At 43.1% G+C, this 23,546-nt stretch overlaps 1 protein-coding gene across 1 annotated transcript in view; it reads left to right on the top strand.

Annotated features, from left to right (window-relative positions):
* Positions 1-23,546, top strand: part of Ap3b1 (adaptor related protein complex 3 subunit beta 1) — a 199,983-nt gene that overhangs the window by 96,202 nt on the left and 80,235 nt on the right. Inside the window, exons 15-18 of the mRNA XM_032899017.1 lie at positions 7,240-7,416; positions 15,933-16,119; positions 17,069-17,199; positions 21,534-21,669. Coding sequence (XP_032754908.1) covers positions 7,240-7,416; positions 15,933-16,119; positions 17,069-17,199; positions 21,534-21,669 — 631 coding nt within the window. The remainder of the gene's footprint in view (positions 1-7,239; positions 7,417-15,932; positions 16,120-17,068; positions 17,200-21,533; positions 21,670-23,546) is intronic.

The raw sequence follows: 23,546 nt of genomic DNA, 5'->3' as shown, positions 1-23,546 counted from the left end.
TTGGCTGCTGACCCTGCCGGTCCCTCTGCTGGTCTTCCTTCAAGGAATCTGGTTTCCTTAGAGAAATGGCCGATGTCAGAGCTAGGACAAAGCAATGGAGAGCAGTGCGAACATGTACCATCGTGTCAGGACAAAGGAAAAAATGGACAATATATTTATAGAACGATAGTCACATGTAAAGAAGGCAAAGGAAAACACCCACAAGAGCCCAGCTTAAGAGGGCCAGGAGCTCCCACTATAACTTTAGCAGTGGAAGGAAGTCACTGAGTGGCCGTGTGGCGGTCTCCTCCTCCACCCTGGAGTGCATGCGGGAGCGAACAGTTGAGCAGCTGAATAGGAGGTCAGCAGAAACTTCCACACAATTCCACAGCAGTGATGAATGATAGCATTCAGTGACACTGTCTGGCAGCCCCTGAGATCCTGATTCGTGGGAGAACGCTTGAGGCACCTTATATACTAGTGGTGAATACTTGAGAGTATCAGAGTATTTGCGTAGCCTCAAAGTCTGCCCCCAGAAACTACTTCCTATTTCCAAAGGTGGGTGACCTGGACTGTGCTACCTTGACTGCATGAGTAAGGAGAACACGCTGTCCTACAGGTGCCTTCTGTGCACTCAACAGCTGTGTTGGGAAGTGTGAGGCCACTGATGCTGAGTCTGCTCTGTAATATGACTGGGCTCTGCTCCCCAGATGTCAGTTACCAAGAAAAACTCAGGTGCTGCCTGGTATGGTGACATCACCTTTAATTCCAACACTTGGGAGGCATCTCTGAGAGTTCAAGGCCAGCCTGGTTTACACAGTGAGTTTCAAGCCAGCCAGGGTTATGTAGTGAGACCTTGAGTTGGAATACAAAATGAAAACAAACAGAAGAACCTGAGGAATTTCCTCAGCTTCCGGGAGATGTGATTATAATGATGTGCCTCTGCCATGCAGCTTAATGTAGGTGATACTTGCATTGACTGAGATGTGACATAATCCTAGTGAGACCTATGGCTGAACCAGCTGATGGGTGCACAGAGAACTCCTGATGGGGATAGTTTGAACTGCAGACAGAGAGAAGTATATGTGTGTTTGCATACATAATTAACTGTCAGCAGTGGCTGGCGAGTGTCCTGCAACAGCAGCAAATCAGAGCTCTTGAAAGGGACAGCACGATTGGCGTTCTGAGTGAGAGCTGTGATTGGATAGTCTTAGAAACACATGGATTGAGGTGAGGCGGAGGGCAGACTGGTGGCTTTGAAGGTCTCAAGGAAGAAAACGGAGGAGATAAAGCGATTTTGTGTTTAAAAAGACCTAGAAGAGAATAGAGCATCTTTGGTGGAAATGGTGGGTTTGAGTGGGGAGAATTTAAATTTTTGTTTATAATTTGTAATGATAGGTATGCAGTTGTGAGGGGAAAACAGGAACTGTGGAATTTGTTGTCCCCAAACTGCTTCAGAAGGTGCCTGCTGGTCCGTCGGTGCCTGGGTTGCATTGAGGCAAGCCTTAGACTTTCTTGGAAGAAAGCCTCTGAGACTCACAGTGTCCCTGAAACCTTGTTCAGTGACAGCACCAGCTTTTCTGTAGGACAGAGTGTGGGCGCCTTAGTCAAGTGAAGGCTTTTTCACAGGTCTAGACCGTGAAGCTTGTTTTGATGTTTATTTTTGTCAGAAGTTAGCCATTTGCAATCAAAAAACCCTCATCAAGCAAAAGGCTAAAACATAAGGCAGAGAAAGATATTTAGCAAATGTGAACAGAAAATGATATTTGATGTTAACTACAAATTTTTCATGAACAAGAACGTCAAAAGTGAAAAAACGCTAATTCACAAAGGAACTAAGAAACCTAGTCCTAGCCCTAGTGCAAAACACGGCAACGATAGAAACGTATGCGAGAGAGCATCTCCGAGTGTGCCGGGAAGGCGGCGCGGTGAGGCGGGTATTGTAGGGCTCCAGCACGCTGTTTTCATCTGTGTACATGTATGTGACCATGAGATGGTGGACATGGTAGGCAGATATGAAGACGCAGAGAAGGGAAGTAATAGAGTGATTCAGTGAATTTAGCTCAAACTGTCTCTGTAATAGGCGATGCCCATTTTGAGGGGTACATCCATTGAATAGTTTTAAAGTATCAATGTGTTTGAAAATAAAGAGAACTTTGATTTTACATTTTTTATCTTAAGCAATAAAGTTAGATTTAATTTAATAGTTAAATAATTTTAAACTTAAATAAAGCTAAGAATAATTTTACAGAACATTAAAGCACGTGTAGAGTGCTTGCATATACCTGCCTGTTCATGGACATGTGTGTTGGGCTTGATTCTAAGACTTCAAAAGTGCTAGACAAGCATTCTAGCCCTGAGCTAAACCTCACTACTAAAACTATACTTTTAGATCAAGCAGGAATTTATAGAATAAATGTTGTTTTCCTATAAAATAGACAAAAGGAGACAGAAGGATGGATTAGCAGTTAAGGGCACTTGACTTTCCAGAGGACCTGACTGCAGACACCAGTGCCCATGTTGTGGAGCTTACAACCTCTTGTACTCCAGCACGAGGGTCTGACACTCTCCTCTGACCTCATGTGTACCTGCACATGTGACATACACGAGCTCTGGGCTCAGATTGTTAACAAGGTCAGAAATGAAGAGCTGGGATCTGGACATAGGGATTGGAGAAGGGACGTGCCAACAGCTGCCATGGCGACCTGAGTTGGATTCCCCAAGACCCTCCAGGTGAAAGGAGAGACCGACCCCTCCAGATTGTCCTCTGATCTCGCAGTGTGTCCACTGTGGCAACCTCCCCATGCCCTGCCTGCCAAGTCAAACAACACAAAAGGAAACAACACATTTGTAAAGGAACAAAGAGAAATGACCTAAAGACCTAGGAAGGAGTATCCCAGGTGAAAGGGTTTCTGGTTTGCAAAAAAATTCAGTAAATACATATTCGACCTGGGCTTATAAAAAGTTAATAAAACAGACCCCCTTCCTCCTGAGGCAGAGATGCGAACTCTGAGGCATGAGTGTGACTGAAATAGTGAGAAGAGCATTTCATGCAGTTGTGCTGTGCCAGCCTGGACTTTCCAAGTGGAGCTGATGGTGAGGCATCACTGTTGACAGGTCATGTGACAGGGAGCCACAGCGACGGTGTCTCACAGAACACCAACAGTGGCCAGGAGGAACCATCAGAGTGGTGGGGATGTAGCAGGCAGAAGCCAGAACGAATCACAAAGGGGCAGACTTAGTCCTCAGTCAGGTCCCTCCCTTCTGATCATGAGAGATTCTTACGAGAACAACACCCACGAAGCTTCTGAGCATCTTCAACTGTGAGCAAATGAGCCTTAGAAGCAGCCTAAAATCTGACCTCTTTTCCTAAAATCTGGGGTGATGTCTGAACTCAGCAACTGCGGCAGCAGCCAGCCGGACCCAGAGGACAGTATTGAACATGTTCACCGGGGACCTAAAACAGCCACGAAGCCAGCAGCCAAGGCTGATGCCTCCCTGGGAGAGCCATGGTAGAACTGAAAGCCAGCCTCTTCCACCCTGTTTGCCAGGAGAGATGAAAGGGAATGTGAAAATGAGGCCAGGCTAGTGTAGGGCCAGGCAGGAGGGAGTCTATACCCTCCCTGCATGGTCAGGCTCTCAGGGAAACAGCCAGGAAGAGACAGAGGGAAGTGTATTCCTTCATTGGAGTGAATGAGACCTGTGGAAGTGACGCCACCATCCACTGTGATGTGTGATCCTGTGATGTGTGATCCATGTGGGGTTAGAGATAGCCCTTTTCCAGGTCACTGCCTCCCCTTGTCTCTTCCCAGTGGTCCAAGGGAAATTGGAGGTTCAGGCTTGCACTCCCAGTGCTGGCACCCCCACTGATGAGCTGGGGCACATGGGCAACTCTGCCCTGTTCTTGCTCCAGTGTCCTGGTATTTCCATTGGAGTTCATGGCAGAGCCTGCAGCATACTGTTTTTGTGCACATCTGAGAGCTACAGCTAGTTTTCAAAGGCACTGTGACAGATTGTAGATAGGGACTTTCTAGATGTTAGTTGTGCAGGTTTTAAGGAGGAGAGAGCATTGATAGATTTTGTCATATTAAGACGGATTTCATTGCTTATTTAGGGAGTAGCAGAGTTGAAATATGAAGACTAATGTTTACGTTGTTCTCCTTCTTGAGCTCATCCAGATTGAAGAAATAATGGCTGTAGCAGTCATCTTGTGTGTTCTGGTTGTGACCACATTGTCCTTTGGTGCGTCCTTCATTTGTAACTGCTTTTCCAGTAAGATTGCTCCAGAATAAAGTGCACACTACTTGAGGATTGCTCCAGCAGGGTTTTGCATAATGTTTACATGTTGGGGGGGGGGGACGGACGCGTGAAAGAACTGTGGATGCTATTCTGGAAGGGAGGCTTAGTCAGTCTAAAGTGGCACGTTGTGCATGTTTTCCAAGATGCCTCCCCGATGCTGCTGTGTCACGAGTGCCCTCTTCCTGCACCCTGACACTGATAGACAATTCAGATCTAAATTTTAATGCATGTAGAGCCCAGACACAGACTCTGGGGATCTGACTTGCTATTAGTACGCAGCTTGTTTAAATGTCTACGGGTTCTGCCTTTGGCAAATTTAAATAAACAATATTGATGATTTTGTAGATTTACTTTAGATTATTGTCCAGTGCAGTGGGGTGTTGTTGAAACACAATAGCTTTTAAATTGACCTGATAACAGAGCAATCTGTAAATTCTTTCCAGATGTCTCTATAACTGTGCTTGGGAGGAATCATCACTTGTTTTTGCAGGCAAGGTAATGGGTTAAAATGGCAGTGGCAACTGCCTTCTCTTAGAAGGCTTGAAAAGGGCACTTAACCGCTTGCTCAGGGCATTTAGAGGAAAGAGTCATGCACAGTCACTTGCAGTCCAGTTTGCCTTTGAGAGTCCTGAAAAGCAGGGGTTCGTATAAAGCCTGGAAGGGAGGCTCAGTCAGTCTGACCCCGTGTGTGTGCACCTGCTTGTCCGCACTTTTGCGCATGCCTGGGTGTGTGCGTGAGTGTATGGTGTATTACTGGTTGAGTTTTACTTCACCGCTCCTGCTTATTATGTTGTTGAATGAAACTGGGGAACAGGTTAAACTTTTTTATTTGCAGCTTTAGTTTCAGGGAGAAGGAAGTACTGATTTGAAGTCTTAGTTTTCTAACTGCAGCCAAAAGCGTACAAGCGTTGGCCGTGTCAGCTTCTGAGGGCTGGTTGTTTGCTTTGCGCTCCTTGCTACAGTCTGTGTAGCCCGGCTGCCTGGGATTCCTTCCTGCCTCCTGCCTGCTGGGCCTGGGCTTCCATGTCTGCCTTCTGAAAATTTTATAAAATATCATTACCAAGCGTTTGATATACAATTTTTATTATTTCTTATTATAAAGAAGTTTCTACATCTTTAAAATGTTTGCTTAGGAATTTTTAAACTCAGTTCTAGAACATTCCCAACATTACCCCTATCCTTCCACTACCATCTTGACTGTTTTTGTTGTTGCAATTGATGTATTGATTTTTTTTAACTGTTGTTATTATGAGTGCTTGGATTATTAAAATACTGTTGCTTTAATCTTAATATACTCATGAGTCTGAAATGTTCTAACACCTTCATTTTGTGATTGTCTTTTTAATTACAAAAGAGAATTATACTTATGTTGCCAAAAGAAAAATACTTAAATCAGAATACTTAAATAAATTATGTTATGTTGTAAAATTCTGATTTCTAGAGTTGCAATTTATAATACAATCTTTAAGAAAAATAAATCTAGCATAACTGAGCTCTGAGTTCCTATATATTCTCATTTAGAAGTACCTCTCATTACGGAAGGCCACTTGAACCGCTCCAGGCTGGAAACTTAATGCACCACTCAATTACTATTCTTTAGCCCAATTTAAAATAATAGATTGGGAGTAAGGTCTTAATGCAGTGTAACCTTTGGAACATTAGAAATAACCTCTTCTTCTCCAGAAATCGGTGTACAGTAAGGGTATTAGTTTTATCACACTGCATGAATAGGTTTGACATAGCCCTTAGGCCCTTTTACATTGCATAAGTAGACCAATTTCCTCTCTGTTACTAAGTTCACTTTAAGTATGGATTAACGTCAATGCTGTTGCAACGTTAGGAAGTGTGTATTTCTTATATTTCCAGGCGTTTTCATGACCTCTGATTCTGCTGATTCACTTTAGACATGTCGATATTTCTATATTATTATGTCATTATTATGAAACAGATATTTGAAAGGAGTTTGACATGGCTGACACTGTGATAAGATTATAGCCATGGAAAGGCTTTCGTCCTTGCTTTCTTCCCTTGAAGTCAGACTGAGGCAGTGAGGAGACTTGGAGGCCTCATACAGACTCGATGGAGGCACGTCGTCCGTTCCTCCCAGGCCGCCACACGGCAGCCATCAGCTTTTGCACTTAGAATGAAAAGCATGTTTTCTCTGCTAGGTGAAAATGTTCACAGGAACTAATTTACATGCCCTCTCAAATTCCTTTTGGAACAGGAGAGGATACAAATAAGCGAATAGTAATAAAACTCATTTGCATACTCTAAAATGTTGGTCTTAATGGTTCTGATGGAAGGTTTCCAATTTGAAGCAAGGCAGTGTGTTTTAGGAAAACAAATTATATTGAAGTGTACTTTATTTTAAAAGATTATAATACTAAAGTATATTACAGCCCACTTCTGCCACTGCAGCCTGAAACGGTGACAGGAACCACCAGCAAAGGCTGCAGGCACTCAGGTTTCGTCTGGAATTTGCTGGACTCTGAATGGACCTGTATTCTAGACAAGCAGTGCTTTCTTGACTAAATCTTTCCAAGGCATTCTTTGAAACCCGTTTTCAAATTTTTATTTATATAATGTGATGAGGCATTTTGCTTGCATGCGTGTCTGTGTACATCATGTGTGTTCGGAGCTTGTGGAGGCCAGAAATGGGCATCTATCCAGTCCCCTGGGACTGGAGCTACATATGGATGTGAGCTGCCCTGTGGGTGCTGGGACCCACACCCAGGCCCTGTGTAAGAGCAGCAGTGCTGTTAAGCACTGAGGCATCTCCAGAGATGACCTTCGTGTCAGTACCTGATACACAGCGAATGTTCAGTGCTGGAGCAGCTCCTGGACACAGCATACTCAGTGAGCAGATGATGTAGTGTTGTCAGTTCTAAGCCTGTTCTGTGCTGACGTTGAGGAGTAGATGACAATACCTCTTTTGATAATGTGATCTGCTTTTCATATTAGGTCCCTGTGGCTCGAGCAAGCATTCTTTGGCTGATTGGAGAAAACTGTGAACGCGTTCCTAAAATTGCTCCTGATGTTTTGAGAAAAATGGCTAAAAGTTTCACTAGTGAAGATGATCTGGTGAAACTGCAGATTTTAAATCTTGGAGCAAAATTGTATTTAACTAATTCCAAACAGGTAAGAGACTGACGCTTATTCAGCCCGACGGGTGCTTCTCTCTCTCCCCAAACCCTTCCAGCCTTCCCACGTGTCAGCGATATTGGACCCTGTTGCAGTAGGTCCCATGATGGTGGTAGGAGCGCAAACAAGTCATTGTGACCTAGTGGTGGTGGCAGAGGTGCTGAGCTCAGGGGTGATGAGGGCGCTCAGAAGGTCTGCTGCAGAGGAGAGGTCCGTCCATCCGTCAGATGCCCAGCGGGGCCTGGAGGAAGTCAGCGTAGGTATGCAGAGTCAGGGACGGGAGAGCGGGCCAGAGCTGGGAAACCACTTGGGGAAGTTAGGAAATCTGTAGAGGTACATGTGTTAAAGTGGATATTGTGATCCCTTAGATTAGTAAGTTGACCTCCGATCACTAAATGACTAAGTTGACCCTATCACAAATGTGATGGTTTATGGAGGCGGGGCCTGGGACAGTTTTAGTTCAAGAGGGCGGGGTCCATCTAAATGGCATCTGGTGGCTTGTACCCAAGTTGGTTTTTATTATTATCATTATTATTGTTGTTGTTGTTGTTGTTACTGTTAGGCCCTTTGTTTCAGTGGCGAAGAGCTAGTGCCTGCATGGAGTTCTTCCTTTAGAAATTCTAGACTGTGTTCAGGGTTGTTCAGTGAGTTTGAAGGCAGTGCTGGTTGCTCTCACGTTTTTCTTTGAGCTAAATCTTGATGACACATTTGGAGCCCAGTTTCTGAAGTATGCGGTTGTGTGACTCACAGTGGCTCTCCCCATGGCTGCTGTAGACACCGTGTATGGGTGATAATGCTGTGACTTCTGACTTCTTTACTAGTTCACTTACCTTTAAATGATATAAAAAGGGATGCTGTGTCCTGTTTCCAGTGTTTCTCACCATTCTCTTCTTTTTTTAAAGAAAAGGTGTTTGGGAAAATTACTGAGAAAATTAGCACTAGTAAATAGTGGTGTGCACTGTCAGCTCTGCAGTACTTTTAGTTACATAGTTCGTAGCACAGTATTGGTAGGGACTAAACCAATCCCTTTGACTGAAATGTGAGTGTTTCTACCCGACTGACTAGGTGGGAGTGGGAAGTTCTCCAGAAATCCCACTGGATTGCGTGCTTCTGGAGACTTTGTAGGTCCTTTTATGAGGCTTAATGTTGTTTATATACTGTTTACTGTTATTTATCTGTATGTATAGACAGTGGTTGAGGAATAAATTCTGCTTCTTTAAAATGCCTGTATATGCTGTTAGGGAATGCCGAAATCAGTCAGTTCTTGCTGTACAAGCATGAGGGCCTGAGTTTGATCTCCAGAAACCATTTAAAATAAAAATAAAAAGACTGAGTGTAGCGTTCCCTGCTTGCAGTCCCAGCACCTCGGAGGTAGAGAGAGTAGATTCCCCTGCTACTTGTTCATTCAGCCTATCCTAATTGGTAAGTGCCAGGTCATTTGGGGATGGACCCCACCTCAGTGACAAGGTGTGTGTGGAGGTGAGGGGCCCTATGAGTATGAGTCTTGCTGCCAAGTCTGACAGTTTGACTCTGAGCCCTGAGAACTACATGATGGAAAGAGAGAACCAAGTCTCAAGTTGCTTTCTACCCTCCTCATTAGTCCCCTCCTCTCCCTTCCCCTCCCCTCTCTTCTCCTCCCCTCCCTGCTCTTCTCTTTTTCCTCAAATAAATAAATAAATAAATAAATAAATAAATAAATAAATAAATAAATAAAGTGATAGCCTCTGAGGAACAGTCTCCATGATTGACCTCTAACCTCCACAAGAATGTGCTTGCTCACCCTCCTGGTGAGAGGGGGGGGAGAGAGGGGGAGGAGGAGGAGGAGGAGGAGAAGGAGGAGGAAGAGGAAGAGGAGGAGGAGGAGGAGGAGGAAGAGGAGGGAGGAGGAGGAGGAAGAGGAGGAGAAAGAAGAAGAAGAAGAAGAAGAAGAAGAAGAAGAAGAAGAAGAAGAAGAAGAAGAAGAAGAAGAAGAAGAAGAAGAAGAAGAAGAAGAAGGAAGAAGAAGGAAGAAGAAGAAGAAGAAGGATATCTTTTTTGACCAAAAGTAGAGAGCTCTCTAAGATAATTTTAACGGCCTGCTTTCAGATAGCGAGGTAAGCTAATTGGCATGGCCTTCCCGAGACAGCAGCTGAGGCCTCAGCACTCAGCAGAGAGAGGATGCTTGAAGACGCAGCGGGCAGTGTGGGGCCTGGGGGAGGAGGAGGCACCGACTGGGCACTGCATGGAGCACCTGCTTTCTCAAGGGGAAGTGAGGGCAGCATGCAAGCAGGCTACAGACAGGACAGAGCTATGGAAGATTCTAGAGGGCCCACAGTGGAAGAGCCTGGACGTCTGTGGAGAAATTGCCAGGTTTTCGACTGATTGCTGAGAGAGATCCACCAAAGCAGCACCCCAAGAATAAAAGACCTGGTCTGAAATTTGAGGTGCAACCAGGAAATAGAATACGCACTTCGAGCCCCATCAAGTTAATGGTGTGTTGAAGCTAACAAAAACTCAGCACTAATTAAAGGATGCTAAGTGTTGAGTGCTGTCTGTGATACAGCATCTGTAATCCAGATTTACTCAGTAGGAGAACCATAATGGAGTGTCGTGGTTTAATGGCTTTCAAGTTTCACTGTGGAAAGCTGAAAGAGTTCTACAGACAGCAGTTGTTAATGGTCGTGTGACAGTATAAGTGTCACTGAATTATAATCTTAAAGTAGTAAGTTTCATGTTTATTTAACCTCAATTTAAAAACCTATATGACCAGTTTTCAAGAAGAAATTCTTGGGAAATAGGTTTATTTATGTTTTCTTGTTCATCAGCTTCATACACATATCCATGATTCCATTTGCACATGCTCTGTTATTTTCTCTCATCCTTTTCTCCCTCTGCTGTTTAGGCAAGTCCCATCGGGGTGGGAGCATGTGTAACTGTGGACAGGACATTGTTAACTTGCTGTGTGCTTTCTCACAGGTTACGGTGCCGTCTGAGGCAGTTTCCTAATTAGGTGGACTAGGAGTCAAAGGAATTTACTCATTGTCATGCAGTGTCTGTGTTCTTAAAAATCATCACGTTAGGCAAAACCACCCGGTATCAAACACGGGAGTTGCTGCAGGAGGAAGTAGCATCCCAGCGCTCGGAAGTAGGCTTTGGATATTTTAAGTGAGAACCTCATAGAAACATACGTATATGTGGTTCTTATGTGTGCAACTCATCGGGAGTACAGACTCTTACGTGAAGCCCAAGGCTGAGTGAGGAAGCAGTGGAGACAGGTTCTGCCCTTCTGTTAGACATGAATAATCAGTCATTTGAAGCCACGAGGAAAGTTGTGCGAGGAGTGGCTCACAGCTGCACATGTCAGCATCTGATGTGGGTATGGGAGGCATGCATTTGGTGGGTACCTGGGCCCCCGAGTTCTGCTAGGTTCATTCTCTGCTTTCACCACTGCTTCTTACAGAAGACATCAAACACAAAGTTCAAATTATCCCTGAATTTCCCTGGAATTAGAGCAAGTACACGTTTTCAAAACAAGTGTTGGAGCAGAGCTGACTACCTTCTGCAAGACTGTTAGGGAGAAATGAGGCCATCCTGGGGTACGCTGGTTAGCTCATGCTGCTGACTAGTTCACGCTGGTTAGCTCATGCTGCTGACTAGTTCACTCTGGTTAGCTCATGCTGCTGACTAGTTCACGCTGGTTAGCTCATGCTGCTGACTAGTTCACGCTGGTTAGCTCATGTTGCTGACTAGCTCACGCTGGTTAGCTCATGCTGCTGACTAGCTCACGCTGGTTAGCTCATGCTGCTGACTAGCTCACGCTGGTTAGCTCATGCTGCTGACTAGTTCACGCTGGTTAGCTCATGCTGCTGACTAGCTCATGGTTCTGAGCTAGTACTTAGCCCACGGTACCGCCTCTTTTTCATTTGAGCCCAGGTTGGCTGCTTAGTTTTTCTTAGTAGAAATGATTTTTTCACAGTGAGGGGAATAGTTCAGCTACCAGTAATCTTTGTTTTTCAGGAAGAAACCTACTCCTTTGGGCCTATTCTCTTAGGAACAGGGCAGTGTAATCCCTCCTCTGCTAGTTAGTGGAGAATCGTGTTGGATAAACAGGTCCAGTGACAATGCTGTGGAGTGTTGATAAGGAGATGGGGTCAGTGTGTGTGGAAAATGTTAGAGTTGCTCAGGTCTGGATGCACAGGGCATGAAGACTAAGCATTGGTTTGGCTAACATGGACATTAGTCATAAAAGTGACTGAAGGGTGTTTCCTAACATGTGTAATGAGTCTGAGGTTTTCAGTGTGGAGATAAATGAGGGGTCAGTGTTGTTCCTAGCCCGTTTTTATGTGTAATCACGGCAAGTTGCGAACTCCCAGAAAAGAACATGGCAGGGAAACATACGTATCTGCCTATCGGTCGGACACAGTTGCCGTCGGCATTTGCTCCGTTTCTCCTTTCAAACGCGATGGCTCTGCAGCCCCAAGCTCCCGTTGGCACCGTCTCGTCTTTCTTCCTTATTGGTGAGCGCACTGTGCTGTTGGTGTGCTCCGTTCAGTCAAGCTTATTTCCCTTATGCGAGTGCCCATTAATAAGCTCACAGTGCCTGCCTTGTGCTTCTGAAACACACGTTCTACTTTATTATAGTTCTGCAGCTTTTCACGTCATGTCTTAGAAATAGTGATATGTACAGATGTGGTTCATTTCCTGTTTGATATTCTGTGAGATACTCAAGTTTCTACTTCTCTGCTACTTAGAGAGAGATCACTTTTTTTTTTTTTTTTTTAATAAGCAAAGGCGAGGTTTATTACGGAGATCTATTACAGGGATCTCCGGGCCGACACGTATCCCACGCAGGAGACAGGGGTGTCGACCGAGTGATCACTTTTTACTCATTGAGAGCATTTTGGCTCTCAGCAGGAAACTGGATGATTATACTGATATCTTGGGCATCCTCCTAAAGTGAGAACTGCGTTTCCTGATTTGGACCTTTTCAGAAGTCCCCTCGCTTTGCCTTTTGTTCTTATTTGACAAAAGTCTTGGTGCTGCACAGGGACAACACCACTGTGCTTTGCTGTCCCTCTGCCTCTCCTCCTCCTGTCCCTCCCCCTCTCCTTTGCCCCCCTTCCTCCCCTTCTCCCTTTTTCCTCTGCCTCTCCCTCCCCCTCTCCCAAGAACAGTAAGTAAATATGAACTTCTTAGAAGGGGAGACCTGGACTAGGGCTCGAGCTCGGTGGTATAGCACTTGTCTGGCACACCTGAGATCCTAGGCTCAATTCCTAGTATTCCCCGCTATGGCAAAACATCTAACAGGGAGGGCTTTCAAATTGACAGGAAAGTTGTTATTGTTGAATTTAAAAACTTCATTAAGTCACAGAAAGGAACCTTTTGGTCATACAAGTACAGAACAGTTGTGCTGCTTAGATTTGCCTCTAGGGGCAGCTAAGAATTCTATAGAGTTCCCAAATGCCTTTATCAATTTCTTGCCTTTAAAAATAATCGTTGTTGACCTGGATGCTAAATTCTGCATGTCTTTTTGTATTCTTTCGAGTTATGTCTTAGACTTGTTTTATGGCTACTTTACATGACCTTTACTAGTTCTGACTGTAAGCCATATTTGTGCATTGTCTAACGACATTTCAGACATTAACAGACCACGTGTACAGTGGTGGTTCCACCAGTACCTGGTGATGCAGTGTGTCCGTGCAAGTGCACTGCGGCCCACAGCAGTGGGGAGCCAGTGCCATCCTTCTCAGGGTGTGTCTTTGTCATTGCTGTGTAACTGTTGTCTGAATAAATATTTGTAGTTTATTACTTGTTAGAATAGCCAGGTAAGGATGTAGTACCTCTTGTATCTCTTACAAAGATAATTTAAATAACAAATGTCTTAATTTTTGTAGCATTTTCCCTTGGGTTCCTTTTTCCTGAGTACCAGTCACTGAAAGGAGTGTAGTTGATATAAGTAGTGTTTGATAGCCTTAGCCACCATGATAACAGAACTGGTTTCTTATCTAAACCGGAAAATTCAATGAAAATAAAAATGTAATAGATTAGAGCAGAGGGTACTGAATATTTCTGTTAGAGCACACCATATCTCATTTTCTTGTTTTATGTACTTCGCGTGTACAACAGTGTTATTGGAGTTTTGCACTGAACCCTGAGTGACGTGAAATGGCATGGTTATTTACTCATCTGCCGGTCCCTTTCTAAAGTTGCCCTGGAGAAGCCTAATTTATGGTGATTGTCTCCGTGTCTCATGCAGTCATGCCCTCAGCTGTAATCCATAGTGAAGCAGTGTCCTTAATGCTTATGTTTCAGGAACACACGAGTAGCTTCCTCACCACAGCTTTGAATCTCAGTTTCTGCGCTATCACTGTTGAGTGCCGTGCGAATTAAGAGCAAGAGGCTCACACATCTGTAACCCCTGCCAGAGGGAGAGGAGGAACTGACACAGCTAGATCCCTGGTGCTTTCTGTCAATCATTGAAGCAGTCCATGGGCTCCAGGTTCAGTGAGAGACCATGTCTCAAAACATACGGGGGAATGCAAAGGGGAAGACACCCGAGTTGATGTTTGGTGTACACGCACCTGCGTGTGTATAAACACACACACACACCCACACACACACACATCCCACACACACACACTGTGATAGAGAATACATTGAAAATGACAGCAGTTTTGTAGTTTCTAATCATAAAATTTAACTTTGAAAAATACAAAACAAAATAGACTATTTTAAACATGCATTCTTTGATTCTAAATGCCCTTGCTACTAAAGACAGACAGCAAAGAAATTGCTTACTCTAGTATGTGATGAATAATTATTATACTTATTTCAATACATCATTGCAGAGATAACATTTTATGTTATGAAGAATTTTATTTTGAAAATACAGTTTTAGAGAATTGTTCTATAAGCTTATCTGTAATTTTATACATACATGCATACTTTAATTCTTTTCAATATAAATATTGTTTGTTAATATATTTTAAAAGCTTAATTTTGCAAACTTAGTTGGGGGTTAAGAAATTCATAAGCAGAATGTAGGACTGCCAGTTCAAAAGCTCACATTGGTGGGCTTCGTTGGTGAAATGGCGTTGCAGCCTCAGTCTCAGTGCTGGGGTGGACATAGCGTTCACTGGTGGTGATTGTCATGCAGTTGAGGGTGGTAGCTGTTGCACGAGTTCCCAGCTCTCCTGTGCAGTGGGAACGTCAGTGTGGCACACCCTGCAGAAGCTGTGCTGGGGGCTGTGCTTCTCATCTGCCGGGGGCTGGCTAGTTGCCACTCTTTAAGCAGGAATCATGTTTAAGTCTTTTCATTACTTGTAGATGAGGCAACGTGGACAGCAGTTGTTGGTAACCAGATTCAGGAAAACCTGCAAGCATTTGTAATTCTTTTTTAACAAACTGTGTTAATGCTTTCAAATACCTTGCTTCCAAAAGAAGCCTCCTTCCTCTCCCCGTCAGTCCCCAGTTGACTGTTACTGTAGGACCCACTGTTCCTGGTCTCTGAGGTGATGTTCTAGCCTTGTCTTTGCTCCTCCCTGTTGATTGCTTTTATTGTCACTTGTTTATAATGTGTGTAAAATCCTCTAATAGTACTAATCTCTGGTTAATTTTTCCTTATTTTATGACTTCTGTTTAGCTTAAATTTACAGTTGTACACATGTAGACTTCTAAATTAAAATTGCCTTTTCATTTAAAAACACTGTAGTTTAAAATACAAACCTATTTTGTTACATTCCAATTTTGATTTAATTATTATTAAAATCATCTCAGTATACGTTAATGTAGTGCATTCAGAAGTTGACTTACCAAGCCCGCTTCTGGTGTGAAAGCTTACGTAAGTAAATAAATGACCAGCATTACTAGAGGCTAAGCAGCAGGGTGGGAAAATGGAAGAACTCTTTTATCCTAGTTTTTGGAGGGCATCAGCAGCTTGCTTTTATGAAAAAGTAACAGCTAAATGCACTGCAAATAATTTGCAGTAATCCAGTTCAGTGATTCATGTGTCTGCTTTAATGGGTCATAATTCAGGGTAAAGTAACGGAGTGCAGTCAGAGTGCAGACACTGCGTATGCCAGGGACAGTATCTCTTCATAAAGCACACCTCAGGAGGAGCAGTTTGCCAGCCCCTAATACTCTCTGATGTTTTGATGTCCTGCATATTTTTCCGATTAAGTTTTGAGTGCCATGTTTTTAGTTGTATTTCCACATTCATTATTCTCACGTAGACCCTTCAGCGGGTTTGCCATATATGATTATTTTTTTAATGATGCCTTTCTTTCCACTTCAGCAGTTTAATAATCTAGCACATGGCTGCTCCTCAGTGCTCAGCACTCACCTCCCCAGCACGGAAGAGGACATGTGCGCTGGCTCCAGACTCCATTTGCCATGGTAGAAATGCGTATTCCCTATGGAACGACATTTGTTTGACATAACCATTCGTTTTTATTACATCTTTAAATATGTTTATCCAGAGTTATCAATAATCATAAATAACTGCATTTTCAACTCGTTCTGTTTTTTCCGAACAGACAAAATTGCTTACCCAGTACATATTAAATCTCGGCAAGTATGATCAGAACTACGACATCAGAGACCGCACAAGATTTATTAGGCAGCTTATTGTTCCGAACGAGAAGAGTGGAGCTCTAAGTAAATATGCCAAAAAAATCTTTCTAGCACAGAAGCCTGCACCACTGCTGGAGTCTCCCTTTAAAGGTATTACCAGATGCATAACTGTAAAACACGCTCTCTAAAAACGCGTCAGTGTGTCCCATTCCTCATGTGTTTCCGATTCATCTCCGAGAAACACGACTTCTGTGTCGATATATGAGAGCAGTGTGCTTGCATTCATTCATCTGTCAGAGCAAGCTTCATGTTTATGTTTGTTAAAGTTTATTTTTCTGCAGACCTTATTCTCCTAAATAATTTCAGGTCCCCTGGTTTTATTCCTCGTTAGACAGTTTAACTGGACACTAGATAACATAGCTGTTCTGTTCTTATAGACATGGGCTTTATTTCTGCTTTAAATACTTTTATTTCCTGATCCCTAATAGTAAGTTATTAATTAAATATCCATGTACACTAATGTCAGCATCTCTAGAAGAAATTATTTCATAGAAATATGCTTTTATATTCAAGTTCATTTGTCAAAAAGGAACTTGTGTTTTTTTTCCCCCAGCTTTTTAGAAAGGGGACTAATTAAATATCTTTTCAGTTAACAAGTAGCTATTATGGTTGGAATCTCGTAGTTCTGTAGCTTGGTTTCCACATTGTTTCTTATTTAATTGTCGTAAAACAGTGAACGCAGTTCAGTTTGGCACAGAAACTATTGAAATTCTGAATGTGTTTGTGCCAAGGCATGTATATGGATTGTTTAACGGCGCTGTCATTCCTAATATTCACAGTAAAGTAATTTTTAGAGAAGCTGCATTTCAGAGCAACACCTCTAAACACACTGACTGATTAGCTTTTTATTGACCATTATGGGGAGATTATTGTAATCTATGGGCTGAAATCAGTTTTCTGACCTATGAAGAGCTTCCTGGCTTATATTTATTCCTTGACATCTGTGGTAATATGCCAGGTACCTTGAGTTCTGATGTGATTGTCATCTGTTATATATAGCTCATATTGTTTGTTTTCTATTTTCCTCCATTTTTAATAGACAGGGATCATTTCCAGCTTGGCACCTTATCTCATACTCTCAACGTTAAAGCGTCCGGGTACCTGGAATTATCTAATTGGCCAGAGGTGGCGCCTGACCCATCGGTTCGCAATGTAGAAGTAATAGAGTCAGTAAGTTGACCTTTCTGAGATTAATTTTGTTCTAGCAATGAGAGCCTCTGGGGCAACTACCATTTTATATAAAAGCCTTTGGACTGAAAACCGAATGCTGCTCTTGTGTTTCTGAATGTAATGTGTTAGATACACCTTGCCTGGGAAGACCTGCACAGTGTGGTTTTCCTCGCCCCTGTGCGTGGGCTGTTCTTTGCTTCAAGGAAGTAGAGAATTGAATTCTCTGCATCAGTGCCAACCACATTTGTGCGGTTGCGTTTGGAGCTGTGTAGATTCAATTTTTGAGGTATTTAGTTTCAATGGATTGAGCTTTTTCTACTTTGTTGGAGATTCGTAAGCTTCCTGTCAGTGTTTTTATAAATAATTTTGCTGTTCTTTTCCAGAAAAGAAAAACCTGTACAAAATGTACTGGGTTTTCCGATGATCTCTGTTTTAAGTGATGCTTAAAAATCAATAGAAAGCATCGTGTGCCAAAGATGACCTTGATACACTTTTCACATTTAAAAAATTACAATTGTGTGTTTTCTAAATCTTCCCTAACTATACTAGATATTAGGCTTAAATAATTATTATTGTTTACTAGTAGTACCTATTTATTGTTTCACAGTAAGTTTGATAATGAAAGATTTTTTTGTACCTAGAAATTGTATGAATACATTCATTGCTTTTTAATTTAAATGGAGCAGATGAGAATTACGTTCTTAATGTTTCTCTCATATAAATGATTCAGTGAATGAGAATTCAGAGAATCAGAGACCTTTACCATCAACTCCAGCTGGAAAGCTAGTTAGCTTCCTTGTTCCCTTCCACATGCAAAGCAAGGGAATCATTATTTTAAATATAATCCCATTAATGAGCACAGCCATGTAATATGATTAGGCTGAGAACCAGCTTTCCCTTGAATGGGAAGCTCGCACTGGCTTTGGAGCATGTCCCGCAGCACATGATTAATTAACCTTAGTTCAGACCCAGGCCGTGCTGTGTGACTGATGCCAGTGTGTTTAAACCTCATGATGATACCCGCATTCACCCCATTTTTGTTGTTGTTGTTTTGTTTGTGAATTTTTATTGTTCTTTTCTTGTTTGTTTGTTTGTGTTTTGGGGACAGTTTCTTTGTATAGTTCTGGCTGTACTGGAACTTACCATGCAGAACAGGCTAACTTCAAACAGGTTGGCCTGCCTTTGCCTCCCAGGTATTGAGATTAAAGTTGTATCCCATGGTGCCAGGCTCAGTATCTCCATTTAATAGGTGAGGAAACCAAGGTTTATGAAGCCTAAATAAACGCAGGTTCCCATAGCTCCTGCAGACCAGGGTTCTACGCCCCTGTCTGCTGTCTGGTGTGCTCTCGCATGCTCTCCTGTGTTATCAAGGGGAGGATGCTGGAGCTTGTGTGCAGGCCACTGTTGTTCTCAGTGCCATCATTTTCGTGTTCTAGAAAAGGTGAAAAGAGGCGGGGGATATGCTCAGTTGGTAAAGTGATCCCCAGCACCCACATAGAAATCCAGCTGTGGTGGGGTACATCTGAAAACCTATGCTGGCGAGGCAGGGGAATGAGAATGAGCCAGCATCCACCCTTCTGGCTGAATTTCTGAGGGCCAGGCTCATGAAGATCCACAACATTGACTCTGGCCTCCACACTCAACTCCCATCCCATGAACACATAAAGCACGTGTATTAAAAATAAAATATAAATAGGAAAACCCATTGTATGCCTGTTAGGCTTGAAGCTAAGTTTGCTTATTTTTTTCCCCCAACATAAGCATTGTTGAGCACATTTCCTTGTGTGTACAAGTTTTGTCAGATGCTAGGATATGAAGCAGTGTCCTCTGCTGACTCTTGTGCAGACATCCTCTCTTCTGCTGAGCCTGCCTGCTGGGTCTTACCTTGTTCTCCTCTTGCCTGGTTGCCTACACAATGCCCTGGCTCTAGTGGAATAATCCTTTTGTTCTCCTACCATATCTGCCCACTCTTACCTTCCTCTCTCTTCCCTCTGGAAAGAACTTACCTTCTTAGAAACTGATATCAGACCAGTGCAGTTGAATTTTTCTTGCTGGTGTTCTAAGGTTGGCCGGCTTCTTACCTTCCCCTGTATTTTCTTATCTTCATTTCGGTTGTCCATTCAACAGAGACAAATTGATTTCTTTCTCATTTTGCTAACTATAATTCTGAAATTAAATAATAACTTATGGAGAATAATTATAGCTAATGGAACCAGATTTAAAGGTATCCATTTAAGCCATAGAACAAACAGATTTATTCTATTGGTTTCTGAGTTAGTGGCTTAAAATGCTCTCCGAGGGATGTAATGAAATATAAATACAGTGTAACTAGTTCTGTGTTGAGATGCGTTTGTAACTGCAGAAGGCTTGCTCGGATCATCCTGTTTTGCCCTGCTCTGTTCCAGCCCTCCCCTGAAGTCTATCAATGCATTTTGTGCACATGATACACTGCATTATTCTGGGTTTACTATCTAGTGATCCTCTAAGGTCAAATCTCATTATTATGAAATGTAACTTAGGAAGAAAAATGGCCGAGGCTTAGATAATCTGACATTTTAATCAAAACAACAGGGAGCCTAGTCAGGTTGACACTAGAAGTCACTTTGAATTACACACCGCCATTTCCAGGGTATCAGATAGGATGTATATTTATATTAAGGTACCAGTGAGTGTTGTGGCTCCTTTACAGAGTTTTGTTTAGTTACAGAAAATCCCCTTTTTCCAGTTACACGGGACTTCGTTTTGCATATCGAGGACGTCTTGCTTTATAAACACATATTTACCATGTTGTGTGGAGCATCTTAGCTTTCCCACCTCTCCACTCCTCTCCTGTCCTTTGCTTCTTTTCTTCTCCCTACAGCTCTGTAGCGCTCGCACAGAGTGAGAGTTCAGTGCTGTTAGACTTTGGGCTTTAATGGAGGAAACTGCATGGGTGTGGAAACTCATGTGTTCAGAGTACTTTCATTCGTTTTCTTGTCGTTTCCCAAGTAATAATTTTTCAGGCTACTGGAACTTCTCTCAGGCAATTGGATTTTTTCTTTAGCATAAATATTTTTATTTGTATTAGTATTTTAAAATATATTCCCACAAAATTGTAATGAGCCTTTGGAGTATCATGCTCTACATTCCTTTACAATGATACATGCATATATATGAAAATGTGTATATATGTATAGGTATATATGTGAATATATACTGTATATACATATATAAAAATATCTGCCTATCTACATATACACACTGTCTTGCTGGTACACTCTGGAAACTCAACTAAAAGTGTACTAAATAAGTGAGTCTTAACCATTTTGAGCTTTTAAGAAATCTTCATTTCCTTGCTTTTTAGTAGAGAAGGTATGAGACTTAATTTTTCCACAGTGACTCAAGGTTGTGGTTATGTCAGACTTATAGTAAAGACTTCTTTTAAGGTTGTGTTTAGTGACCACCAAAGAATATAATTTTCTTAAATATATATAAATATTTTTTAATATAAATTTGAAATCTTCGAGGGTATAATAGGTATAACTAGTATTTATTGCAACAGAAATACTTAGGACGCTTCATTGTACAGATGTTAGAAATCGCTACTCTGGGGAAATAAAAAGTACATAAATCACACGGCATATTAGACGGCAGCCGGTACTGCTTCTCAGAGCAGTTGGAGTTGTGTTGAGGTGGAATCGCTGCAAGAGAAAGGGAGTGAGTGGGAACAGCTTGTTGTGCCTGGGGAAGGAAACTGGTGCAGACACCGCCCATCTCTCAGAGTGAGATGGGGAGTCACCAAGGTTTGGAACCACAGAGTAGCTGGTCCGGACTGCCCAGCTGTTACATTCAGCAGATTTTGGTTGGAGTCAGTGGAGAGATGAAACGAGTAACCAGTTAGGAACCTCCTGCAGCAGTCTGGGAGAAACAGCCACCCAGACCAGTGTGGCAAAGCACGTCACCATGGGTTACCCATGAGGCCGGGAGAAGAGGAGTCAGGCTTTAGCATAGCAAAATGATGAGTATTTACTGCCAGCAGTCACTATGGTTTGATGGCCATTTTCCTCTTATGTGTCAAGTATGTTATCTTGTTACTGTAGGTTAAGTCTTCTGTGGACCAACAAACACATTGTTTAACAGTCTGGGAGTATAATGTGAGTGACGTAACAGTGGGCTCTGAATGAGAATATATATTCTGTGTTTGGAATGGATACCTTTCCTGTCTGGACTACATGTCTAGCACTTGGTTTCTCTGTGAAAGTCTCAAACTTCTCTTCTGAGTTCACAGTGAACTTGCCAGGAGTCTGCGTCCTATAATAAGACTTCATTAATGTTTCCTTTGTTTATATAAACAGGCAAAAGAGTGGACCCCACTTGGAAAAACAAAGAAAGAAAAACCTGAGAAGAAATTTTATTCTGAATCTGAGGAGGAGGAGGAAGAGGAAGAAGAAGATGAGGAGGAGGATCCCTCTGATAGCAGCAGTGACAGTGGTAGGCTTTATAATAATTGAAGTGTATTGTCACATAAGATGCCCCTTATCTTTTCCTCTCTTTCTCCCTCCAGTCTGTTACTAAACTAAAGACATCTCAGGATTTCCTTTCAGAGCTAGGAAGGAAGTCGAGAGCAGTGTGCACTGAAGAAAGCATCTAGGCATGGACTGAGAATCCCCGCTTCAGCTGCACCACTAAGCGAGGCACCTACTTTCCCATCTGAGGGCTGGGGAGGAGACTTTAAAGCACACCTTACTCCCAGACTTAGGAGGCCGAGTGCACTCCACTCGATCGAGGCCAGCGTGGTCAACAGAGACAGTTTCAGAACAGCCATGGCTACACGTGGTCTTGGAAGACCAAAAAAAAGGAAAACTAAAATGAAAGCAAACCCAAAACTTTATAACTAAAATTCTGCTTGTGATTTACATTAGTGGGCGTGTTTGAGACACAAGTCAAAAGTGTGGTAGTCTGGCCCATGCTGTGTCCGAGTTCTCTACCTCCTTCTCACCCGCCCTCTGAAAAGCTTTGCAATAGCTGATAAATTAACCCCATACATTGTCTTCTTCTATAATAAGCCAAATACCTCAACCCAAAAGTTAACATAGAGAATATGTAAGTTGTTTACAGGCCTGTGCCTAGGTTAGCGTTGTTCAACATCCTTATGGCGTTCTCTTACCTCAGTGGCCCCTGATGAGCTTGTCTGAGTACACGGGAGTGAGAGGGGTTCTTCTGTACGCCCAGAGGGAAGTAACTGCATCCGATTAGCTGGACGCAGCTTGCCGTTGAGTCCCGTGTGGTGACAGGCAGTGGCTGAATGTGATGCTGTCTGCCTGCTCCCTCTTTCTTTGCGTGAGGGTTGGATGGTGGGTGGGAATGCTGTGTGCCTGTGTGTGAGGTGAGAGCATTCACCTGTGCACGCATGTGTAGAGACCAGAGGTCCATGTCACATGTCTCTCTTTTTCGAATTTTGGTCACATGTATTCACTATCAGGTGTGGGAGAGAGGCACAGTTCTTGGCACTTGTGTAGAGATAAGAGACCACCTTGAAGGGATCAGTTCTAAGGGTCAGACTCAGCTTCGCAGCAAGCGCTGTCTCTCAGCCTCGCAGCTCAGCTTTTGAGGCAGTCTTTCACTGTTTTTTCCTAAGCTGACTAATGAGCACCAGCGACCCTCCGTCTGTCCACCTCTGCCAAACACTCCATGAGCACCACCATGCTTGCCTTCACACGTGCTGGGTGCTGGGAGCCAAATACAGCTTCTCGTGCTTGTGCAGCAAGCACTTTATCCACTGAGCCACTCTCAGCCCTGTAATTTCTTTTTGTTATTTCTAGTATGAATCAGTTATATTTCTCTGTCTCTGTCTGTCTGCCTATCTGTCTGTCTGTCTGTCTCTCTGAATGCACAGCAGATTCCAGCTCTCTGTTTAGAAGCTCTGTTCGGGTAGGTTGTGGAAGATGTTATGGAAGGTGCCTTGCTATGCACCAGTCCTGTTGCGCATGCTTCGACTTAATGTGCTTGCCCCAACAGCTCTGAAGTATTTCCCTTGCTGAAAAGGAAACTGGGAGTCAGAGGTTGTGTAACTTGCAGTCTTAGAGCTGGGGAGTGGCTTAGCCAAGATTTGAACCTGGGCCTCTCACGGGAGAACCCAGCCATCCTGGCTTTGCACTGTGGCGTAGAAAGGAATCCCCCGAAGCAGGTGTGGGAGCAGCGTTTACCCTCAGGTTGTGTGTGCTGAGGGCACTTCACTCTGTGGGTGATGAGCAGGGCAGTGGGCTGCCCTTTGATTTACTGTACAGCTCTGCACCTAAGGTCATTTGTAATAGTGAAAATTAGGCTGCATTTTACTACATACACCTATATATGTATTTTGAGAGAAT

The sequence above is a fragment of the Rattus rattus genome, chromosome 3, assembly GCF_011064425.1.
Source record: "Rattus rattus isolate New Zealand chromosome 3, Rrattus_CSIRO_v1, whole genome shotgun sequence".
In the NCBI taxonomy this organism is placed as follows: Eukaryota; Metazoa; Chordata; class Mammalia; order Rodentia; family Muridae; genus Rattus; species Rattus rattus.
This window is presented reverse-complemented; position numbering and strand designations above follow the sequence as displayed.